Source organism: Ranitomeya variabilis, chromosome 3 (genome assembly GCF_051348905.1).
Source record: "Ranitomeya variabilis isolate aRanVar5 chromosome 3, aRanVar5.hap1, whole genome shotgun sequence".
NCBI lineage: Eukaryota > Metazoa > Chordata > Amphibia > Anura > Dendrobatidae > Ranitomeya > Ranitomeya variabilis.
In genome coordinates this window covers 773,152,778-773,163,645 of record NC_135234.1, presented here as the reverse complement: position 1 = coordinate 773,163,645, position 10,868 = coordinate 773,152,778, and the positions used below count along the sequence as shown (strand labels likewise).

General features: G+C 46.0%; 1 protein-coding gene across 1 annotated transcript; it reads right to left on the bottom strand.

Annotated features, from left to right (window-relative positions):
* Positions 1–9,111: 9,111 nt before the first annotated feature.
* On the bottom strand, positions 9,112–10,274 carry LOC143818636 (olfactory receptor 6P1-like). Its single transcript, XM_077299891.1, has one exon. The coding sequence runs from the start codon at positions 10,272–10,274 to the stop codon at positions 9,339–9,341; it is 936 nt and encodes a 311-aa protein (XP_077156006.1). The 3' UTR covers positions 9,112–9,338.
* Positions 10,275–10,868: the final 594 nt, after the last annotated feature.

Sequence of the window (10,868 nt, the reverse complement as noted above, 5' to 3'; positions counted from 1 at the left end):
AGCTGCAGGGAGTCGGCTGTGAACATACGTGAAGTCAAGGAGGGATCAGCGGTCCCGTGTAAGTCCAGGTTCTGGTACCCAACCAAAACTTTATTCCAAAATTCGGTTCAGGTATCAGAACTGTACCCGAACTTGCACTACAACCCAAACCCCTTGAAAACAAAAAGGGGGACCCGAAAATTTGAGCTGGAAAATTTTCTCTCTCTCTGGAAGACGGCCATGTTTGTCATTTAGCACCAGACACTAACTGATTGGCACAAACCCGGAACTTTTAAGTTTGAATTTGCTCATCTCTGGTCAGTAGTGACGACTTATCAACAATGGAGACCAGAAGAGAAGGCGTTACACTATTGGCATGAGGTCGAAAGAAGAAGGGGAATCACTGCCTGAGCCAGGAGAAATCTTTCCAGGGCAAAACAGGCAGGTGCTGCCGGGAAGTTCTTAGCCCAATACGAACAAAAACAAAATCTTGGATAACATCTTTATCTTTACTTTATCAAACTAGCCGTTTGGGGACAAACTCTTAATTACGATATAAAAAAATCCCAATTAATGCAAAATTTCTGGAAACTGAACATCTCTCTTCTATACGCTCATCACCAAGTCCGACATGAATCACCATCTTTTACTAAACAAGTAAATCCTTTAATGTTTCAGATAAAAAAGGCAGACCGTCTGACATTTGAGAAATAGTTTGTCTATTTTACCCTTTTTTTTTAATAGCAAAACAATCACAGTGTCGAATATTGACGAGGGTAGTACCCACTCTCAAACATTACAAGTATTTTTTTTTACAGTATACTACTTTTTTCTCAAGAAGCGCACACTTCCAAGCTGTTTGCTGTATAGCTTGTAAGTGCTGCTCTGAAGCCTTCTGGAACACTGCTTCCTGGCAGCTTCAGCATCCTGTGTATCTGTCAAGCTGCAGAGACAGCACTACCTCTTCTAGCAGCATCAGAGATCAGGGTGCTTCTGAGTCGCCCATAAGGGCAGTGGGGTACTTAGCACCAGGTCCGGTCGCTATTAAAGGGGATGTCACGGTGGCTGCAACCCAGTCCCTAGGGCTCCCAAGGTGTATGGTGATGATGCTGTTTGCCGGTCAATGAGTAAAGGACACAGCGTTGGTCTTTACCTAGTTTACTGAAGATGTAACAGGCCTCAGTCCAGGGTACCGGCAACAGGTACATTAGGAGTCCAGGCAGCCCGGAAACAAGTGAAATCCCCTTGGCAAGTCTGGTTGGGAGCCTTCCACTTTGCGCTCACTGTAAGTCCCTTGCTGCCTGAAGTGTCCTAACAAGGTCCTAGTTCTTTCCCCTGTCCTGGGACAGGTACCTGTATGGTAGGCAGCTTGATCCATTCCTTCTGGGGTCTCTGCACAGTGACAAGAGGCTCCAGAATGCTGCTGTACCACAGGCTTAATTTGGGCAATGTACGTGTAGTTCTGAGCCCTCCGGTTCTGCTATGGGGCTTGCAGCTCCCCACAGCCTCGGGCTCCCAGTACCTGGTCTCTGCGCTCTGGCTCCTCGGAGGCCCCCTCACAGCCTCCTTGAGCTCTCAAATCTCTCCTCTGCTCCTTTCCTGTCTCTACTAGATGTCTGCTCTCTCTGGACCGACGTTCTGCACCAGACTGACATGACTCCTCCTCCAAACCAGGTTGTTTATTCAGGGAAGCTGCCCTAAATCCGGGTTTTGAGCTCCTCCTCCTGGCCTGGATTCAGAAGGTGTTGTGTGTGTGAGGTTACGTGCCAAAGAGATCCCCCTTGTTTCCAGGCATAGCACTACCCTTCCCGAGAGGAAGGCAGCACTACTGTGGTACCCAAACTCCTGGGGTGCCACACTTCGGCAGGAGGCTCAGTCATGCTACCAGCCAAAACTATTGCTCTTCATGAACTGACTGCGATGCCTGGCAAGCAGGGATCCAGGAGGCAAGGGAGTGGTGCTCTCCTGAAGATATGAAGTTCAGACAACCCATTTTTATTGTTCAATATATTTTTATTAAGCAAGAAGGTAAAGTTCACAAACATTATAATGGTAACCATTTATATTAATAACAACATTCCACCCCCCTCCCTCTCATCAGTAACACCACTACCACCATGGTGGTCCTATAACAGTTTATACATTCTGTTTGTATATAACATGAGAAGGGGTAGAGTAGGTCGCATTTACAAGAAAGGGAAAATAAAGAGTAACAGAGAATGTTAAGAAAAAAAAAAGAGAACGAAAAGAAAAGAACGGAGGTCAGTACAGGTATAGTAATAGGACTCCAACAACCCACAACCTGGTAGGTTTTCACTATGAGGAACGGGGTAGTACACCCTGCGATATCCACAATTGTAAATGTTGAGCCTCTTTAAATTGGATCCACGGATGCCACACCGCATACCAGCTGACACCCGACCTGTCATCAAAAGCCCTCATCTCCTCCATCCTGCACATGACATCCAACGCCTCCACCCAGTCGATCCGCCTCGAGCTGCCGGGGACCTCCATAGTCTGGGTATGATTTGGCGCATTGCATTCATGAAGTATGGCAATATATTCTTCTTATTTTTGGACACAGAGCCCGGGAAAATTGATAATAAGGCTATCTCTGGTGTCGCCTCTACTTGCTTATTAGTAATGTGATTATATAGCGCAAATATTTCATTCCAGAGGGGTCTGTGTTGTGAATTTGGATTCTGGGCTCCCCCGGTGGCCGCTTGTGGAATTGGACTTGTCATCCTCTTTCCTGTTTCACCTGGTTCCATCAGTAGTGGGTGTCGCTATTTAAGCTCATTTCTCTGGTGGTTTCTTGCCGGTCAACAATGTTATCTGATGCCTCTCAGTGCTTGTTCCTGCTTCTAGACAACTACTAGATAAGTTGGACTTTTGTCCATGTTTTGTTTTGCCTATTTGTTCCAGTTCACAGCTGAAGTTTTGTTACTGTGTCTGGAAAGCTCTCGTTGATCAGGGATTGCTACTCTGGCGTTATGAGTTAATGCCAGAGTTTAAGGTAATCTCTGGATGGTGTTTTGTTAGTGTTTTTCTGCTGACCATGAAAGTATACTATCTGTCTTCTGCTATCTAGTAAGCGGACCTCAAATTTGCTAAGACTATTTTCCTGCTGCGTTTGTTGTTTCATCTGAACTCACCGTCATTATATGTGGGGGGCTACTGTCTTCTTTGGAATATTTCTCTAGAGGTGAGCCAGGTCTTATATTTCCCTCTGCTAGCTATTTAGGTCTTAGGCCAGAGCTGGGCATCTAGCGATAAATAGGAAATGCTACCTGGCTATTTCTAGTTGCGCGGCAGGCTTAGTTCATGGTCAGTATAGTTCCATCTTCCGAGAGCTTGTCCCTCTATAGGCTTGCTATGATCTCTGCCTGCAGAGATCATGACAGTTTGACCGGACAATAAAGTGTTAAAGACCCAGGTTGAGAAAGGAGAGTTATAAGAAGTCTGCTGGAATTTTTTTTTTTTTTTTTTTTTTTTTCCTCCAGTCTGCCTTGCTGCAGTCTTTTTTCTCTCTCTCCTCCTAATCTCTGTATGCTCTGTGTGCACCTGACAATAATGGATCTCCAGAGTGTAACTGCGGGTTTGAATAATCTCATCACGAAAGTACAAAATTTACAAGATTTTGTGGTACATGCTCCGGTATCTGAGCCGAGAATTCCTTTGCCGGAGTTCTTCACAGGGAATAGAGCTAGCTTCCAGAATTTCCGAAATAATTGTAAGCTTTATTTGTCCCTGAAGTCTCGTTCAGCTGGAGACCCTGCTCAGCAGGTTAGGATTGTGATTTCCTTGCTCAGGGGTGACCCTCAAGATTGGGCCTTCTCATTGCCAGCAGGGGATCCTGCGTTACGCGATGTGGATGCGTTTTTTCTGGCCTTGGGCTTGCTTTATGAGGAACCTCATTTGGAACTTCAGGCAGAAAAAACTTTGATGGCACTATCTCAGGGGCAAGACGAAGCTGAAGTTTTCTGCCAAAAATTCCGTAAATGGTCTGTGCTTACTCAGTGGAATGAGTGCGCCTTGGCGGCAACTTTCAGAGAAGGTCTCTCTGATGCCGTTAAGGATGTTATGGTGGGGTTCCCTTTGCCTGCAGGTCTGAATGAGTCCATGACAATGGCTATTCAGATTGATAGGCGTCTGCGGGAGCGCAAACCGGTGCACCATCTGGCGGTGTCTATGGAAAAGACGCCAGAAAGTATGCAGTGTGATAGAATTCTGTCCAGGAGCGAGCGACAGAATTTTAGACGGAAGAATGGATTGTGTTTCTATTGTGGGGATTCTACTCATGTTATATCAGCATGCTCTAGGCGTACAAAGAAGCTTGATAAGTCTGTTTCCATTGGCACCATTCAGTCTAAGTTTATTTTGTCTGTAACCCTGATTTGCTCTTTGTCATCCATTGCCACGGACGCCTATGTTGACTCTGGCGCCGCTCTGAGTCTTATGGATTGGTCCTTTGCCAATCGTTGTGGTTTTGATTTAGAGCCTTTGGAGACTCTTATTCCTCTGAAGGGGATTGACTCCACCCCATTGGCTAATAATAAACCACAATACTGGACACAAGTAACCATGCGTATCAATCCGGATCACCAGGAGATTATTCGTTTCCTGGTGCTGTATAATTTACATGACGATTTGGTACTGGGATTGCCATGGTTGCAGTCTCACAACCCAGTCTTGGACTGGAGAGCAATGTCTGTGTTGAGCTGGGGATGTAAGGGTATTCATGGGGACGTACCTTTGGTTTCTATTTCGTCGTCCATTCCCTCTGAAGTCCCTGAGTTCCTCTCTGATTATCAAGACGTCTTTGACGAACCCAAGCTTGGGTCGTTACCTCCGCACCGTGAGTGCGATTGTGCCATAGATTTGATACCGGGTTGTAAATATCCAAAGGGTCGTTTGTTTAATTTGTCTGTGCCGGAACATGCTGCTATGCGGGAATATATAAAGGAGTCTTTGGAAAAGGGACATATTCGTCCATCTTCTTCTCCCTTGGGAGCTGGGTTTTTCTTTGTCTCAAAAAAAGACGGCTCTTTGAGACCATGTATTGATTATCGGCTTCTGAATAAGATCACTGTTAAGTATCAATACCCATTGCCATTGCTTACTGATTTGTTTGCTCGTATAGAGGGTGCTAAGTGGTTCTCTAAAATTGATCTTCGTGGGGCGTATAATTTGGTGCGGATCAGGCAGGGGGATGAGTGGAAGACCGCATTTAATACGCCCGAGGGCCACTTTGAGTATTTGGTCATGCCTTTTGGTCTTTCTAATGCCCCTTCAGTTTTCCAGTCTTTTATGCATGATATTTTCCGCGATTTTCTGGATAAATTTATGATAATATATCTGGATGATATTCTGATTTTTTCTGATGACTGGGACTCTCATGTCCAGCAGGTCAGGAGAGTTTTTCAGGTTCTGCGGTCTAATTCTTTATGTGTGAAGGGGTCTAAGTGCGTTTTTGGGGTCCAGAAAATTTCCTTTTTGGGGTATATTTTTTCTCCCTCTTCCATTGAGATGGATCCCGTCAAGGTGCAAGCTATTTGTGACTGGACTCAGCCCTCCTCTCTTAAGGGTCTTCAGAGATTTTTGGGCTTTGCCAACTTTTACCGCCGATTTATTGCTGGTTTTTCGGATGTCGTTAAACCACTGACTGATTTGACCAGACAAGGCGCTGATGTTGCTAATTGGTCCCCTCATGCTGTAGAGGCCTTTCAGGAGCTTAAGCGCCGTTTTGCCTCTGCCCCTGTGTTGCGTCAGCCTGATGTGAATCTGCCTTTTCAGGTTGAGGTTGACGCTTCGGAGATCGGAGCTGGGGCAGTGTTGTCGCAGAAAGGTTCCGACTGCTCCGTCATTAGGCCTTGTGCCTTCTTTTCTCGCAAATTTTCGCCCGCAGAGCGGAATTATGATGTTGGGAATCGGGAGCTTTTGGCCATGAAGTGGGCGTTTGAGGAGTGGCGCCATTGGCTCGAGGGGGCTAGGCATCAGGTGGTGGTATTGACTGACCACAAAAATTTGATTTATCTTGAGACTGCCAGACGCCTGAATCCTAGACAGGCGCGCTGGTCTTTATTTTTTTCTCGCTTTAATTTTGTGGTGTCATACCTACCGGGTTCTAAGAATGTTAAGGCAGATGCCCTTTCTAGGAGTTTTGACCCGGACTCTCCTGGTAATTCTGAACCCACAGGTATCCTTAGGGAGGGAGTAATTTTGTCGGCCGTTTCTCCTGATCTGCGGCGGTCCTTGCAAGAGTTTCAGGCGGATAGACCGGATCGTTGTCCGCCTGATAGACTGTTTGTTCCGGATGATTGGACCAGCAGAGTCATCTCTGAGGTACATTCTTCTGCATTGGCAGGTCATCCCGGAATTTTTGGTACCAGGGATTTGGTGGCAAGATCCTTCTGGTGGCCTTCCCTGTCGCGAGATGTGCGAGTCTTTGTGCAGTCATGTGACGTTTGTGCTCGGGCCAAGTCTTGTAGTTCTCGGGCTAGCGGACTGCTGTTGCCCTTGCCTATTCCTAAGAGGCCTTGGACACACATCTCGATGGATTTTATTTCAGATCTGCCTGTTTCCCAGAGGATGTCTGTCATCTGGGTGGTCTGTGACCGTTTCTCTAAAATGGTCCATTTGGTTCCTCTGCCCAAGTTGCCTTCTTCTTCTGAGTTGGTTCCTCTGTTTTTTCAGAATGTTGTCCGATTGCACGGTATTCCTGAGAATATTGTTTCTGACAGAGGTACCCAATTTGTGTCTAGATTTTGGCGGGCATTCTGTGCTAGGATGGGCATAGATTTGTCTTTTTCATCTGCTTTTCACCCTCAGACTAATGGCCAGACCGAGCGGACTAATCAGACCCTTGAGACATATCTGAGGTGTTTTGTCTCTGCTGACCAGGATGATTGGGTTGCTTTTTTGCCATTGGCAGAGTTCGCCCTCAATAATCGGGCCAGTTCTTCCACCTTGGTGTCCCCGTTTTTCTGTAATTCGGGGTTTCACCCTCGATTTTCCTCCGGTCAGGTGGAATCCTCGGATTGTCCTGGAGTGGATGCGGTGGTGGAGAGATTGCATCACATCTGGGGGCAGGTTATGGACAATTTGAAGTTGTCCCAGGAGAAGACTCAGCGTTTTGCCAACCGTCATCGTCGTGTTGGTTCTCGGCTTTGTGTTGGAGATTTAGTGTGGTTGTCTTCTCGTTTTGTCCCTATGAGGGTCTCTTCTCCTAAGTTTAAACCTCGGTTCATCGGCCCTTATAGAATATTGGAGATTCTTAATCCTGTTTCTTTCCGTTTGGACCTCCCTGCGTCCTTTTCTATTCATAACGTTTTTCATCGGTCGTTATTGCGCAGGTATGAGGTACCTGTTGTACCTTCAGTTGAGCCTCCTGCTCCGGTGTTGGTTGAGGGTGAGTTGGAGTACGTTGTGGAGAAAATTTTGGACTCTCGTGTTTCCAGACGGAAACTCCAGTATCTGGTCAACTGGAAGGGTTACGGCCAGGAGGATAATTCTTGGGTCAATGCATCTGATGTTCATGCTTCTGATCTTGTTCGTGCCTTCCATAGGGCTCATCCTGGTCGCCCTGGTGGATCTGGTGAGGGTTCGGTGCCCCCTCCTTGAGGGGGGGGTACTGTTGTGAATTTGGATTCTGGGCTCCCCCGGTGGCCGCTTGTGGAATTGGACTTGTCATCCTCTTTCCTGTTTCACCTGGTTCCATCAGTAGTGGGTGTCGCTATTTAAGCTCATTTCTCTGGTGGTTTCTTGCCGGTCAACAATGTTATCTGATGCCTCTCAGTGCTTGTTCCTGCTTCTAGACAACTACTAGATAAGTTGGACTTTTGTCCATGTTTTGTTTTGCCTATTTGTTCCAGTTCACAGCTGAAGTTTTGTTACTGTGTCTGGAAAGCTCTCGTTGATCAGGGATTGCTACTCTGGCGTTATGAGTTAATGCCAGAGTTTAAGGTAATCTCTGGATGGTGTTTTGTTAGTGTTTTTCTGCTGACCATGAAAGTATACTATCTGTCTTCTGCTATCTAGTAAGCGGACCTCAAATTTGCTAAGACTATTTTCCTGCTGCGTTTGTTGTTTCATCTGAACTCACCGTCATTATATGTGGGGGGCTACTGTCTTCTTTGGAATATTTCTCTAGAGGTGAGCCAGGTCTTATATTTCCCTCTGCTAGCTATTTAGGTCTTAGGCCAGAGCTGGGCATCTAGCGATAAATAGGAAATGCTACCTGGCTATTTCTAGTTGCGCGGCAGGCTTAGTTCATGGTCAGTATAGTTCCATCTTCCGAGAGCTTGTCCCTCTATAGGCTTGCTATGATCTCTGCCTGCAGAGATCATGACAGGTCTGACAACACTGCAGTTCCACCATATGTGTAGCATGGATCCCACCGCCCCATTACATCTCCAACAGGTGTCCGGATTTGTCGGACTAATTCTATGTAACCTAACAGGTGTTCTATACCACTGTGTCAGAATTTTATAATTCAGCTCCTGGATTCTGCAAGACACCGACATCCTATGCGCGAATGTGAAGGCCCTTACCCACAATTCAGGTGCAATTTCCCTGTGTAATTCTTTTTGCCATTGTATCGTACATCTGAGAGGCCCATCTCCCATCCCCCCGGACACTATCAAACCGGATATCAAGGAAACAGAATGTGTCGGACCCTGTGACATAAAGCAAAGTTGCTCAAAAGGAGTGGACATGTGGTACGAGCCCCCCAGCACCAGAGACCTGATGTAACTCTGAAGTTGTAAATATTGTAACCAATGCCCCGGCATCTGCCTCCTTTCTCCCAGAATTTCTCCCAATGATAGAATACCCGTCTGATTGGTCACATCTCTAATGCGTGGAACCGCTTCCTGGGCCATAGGGGATACTATAGATGCTGGATGTTGCAGTTCAGGGGGAAGTCCAGGGTTACCAGACAACCCATTTTTAGAGTGCACCACATAAGATCCTGAAAGTGATCCGCTTCAAAACCTTGTCTGCATCGCTACCTTACAGTGAATTTCTGCCATTTTAGGTAGGAGCCAAAGTAATCTTTGAAGAAGGGCTCTAAAATATAACTCAACCTAGGTGGAATTGAGTACATACTGAATTGAGAGCAAACAGTATATACATGGTCTAACGAAGCCTAAAATGGAAGTCAAAAATTGAAAGCCAAAGGGAAATACTGACTGAGGTGATGTAGATGTTTATTTTTTATTTTTATGAAAATAAGCATTCCTCTTTCTATCAGTTAACATTAGTCCTAAAGTTTTGGTTACTACTTATCTATAGTAGATTAAAATGCATTAACTCAATAAATCAAAGTTTATGGCAAAGCAATGGGACATAAATCACTTCTAAGATCCAATTTTGCTTTTTATAATATTGGCAATTGTCCTTTTAATTTCCTCAGTCCTCAGACAATATATTATAGGATTGGCTAAATGGGGCAAATATGTGTGTAGAAAGATGAGAAAGACATTGAGATCTGGAGAAAAGACCAGTCGGGCATAATTGGCTATATACACAAATATCCGAGGAAAGTAGAATAAGGTCATGACGATCCAGTGTGTTGTGCATGTTGACAAAGCCTTCCCCCAGCCCTTAGAGTGGTTTACTGAGAAGATGGACAGGATGATGATGGCATAGGACAATATGATGAAAGTCAACGGCAGGAAAAGAACAACCATACTGTAGATCAAAATGGATCCCCGAGTGGCAGTAACATCGTCACAAGCCAGGCGTAACAGTGCTGAGACGTTGCAGAACAAGTTAATGATCTTATTAGGACCACAGAAGGAATGCTTTAAAATGAGAAGATTCATAAGTGTACACAAAGCAACCGAGAACCAGAATGTCCCACAGGCCACCATAGTGACTCTATTGGTGACTATTGATGAATACCTCAAAGGATTGCAAATTGCAACATAACGATCGAAGGCCATCAACATGAGTATGAATGATTCCATTCCACCCAGACAGTGGACAAAATACATCTGGATGAAGCAGGCAAGGAAAGATATTCTTCCACCATCAAACCAGTACTTGGCGATGAACTTGGGAAGGGTCACTGTGTCTGAGAAGTGGTTGGAGAAAGCCAGGTTGGCGATCATTATATATAAAGGCTCGTGTAGCTTCTCTTTCATAATGATCAAGGTCATTACAGACCCATTTGAGATAAAGGTTATATTATATACAACAAACATTATAATGGAGAGAAAAATGTTGAACTTTTCAGGAAGTCCCGGAAAACCAGTGAGCTCAAAGTCAAAACCAGCAGAACGATTGGCCATAGAAGAACCTTTAAACCTCTTAGAAGAGACGTTCTGCGGGAAATGTGGAAATAATAGTTAGATAGATGAAGATATATCATGTATACATAAAATTTTCTCTGACGCCCATGACGGCACCACTGAGAGAGGGGATCCGCCTACCAAGGACAGGAAACCTACAGATAAAAAAGGCGGTACCTCTCTCCCGCATCAGTTGGTTTCCTGTCCTTGATGGGAGACCTACAGAAGCCTTACCTACAGAGACAAACATCGTTGTGGGAATCCGGGGCCAATCAGTCCGATTCAGGCAGCGGGGGTCCCCCTGCCTCGGCTGGTGTGGTGACCTGAGGCGCCACTGCTGGGGCTAGTGGGCCTCTAGGGTGCACGAGGAGAGGTGGCAAGGAGATCGCGGCCACCTCTCCAGGTAAGAAACAGCAGCAGCGGCATCCAAAGGGGGTCCCTATGTGAATGGGGGTTAGCACACTGCTTCCCCCAAGCGTCAGTCTGTCGGCTGAAGCCCGGGTCTTCTAGGATCCAGCGTACACGTGCGATGATGCGCGGCGCCATCTTGTGGGCAGTGTTGTTTGTCTGCGCACGCACGGGATCCGAAATGCG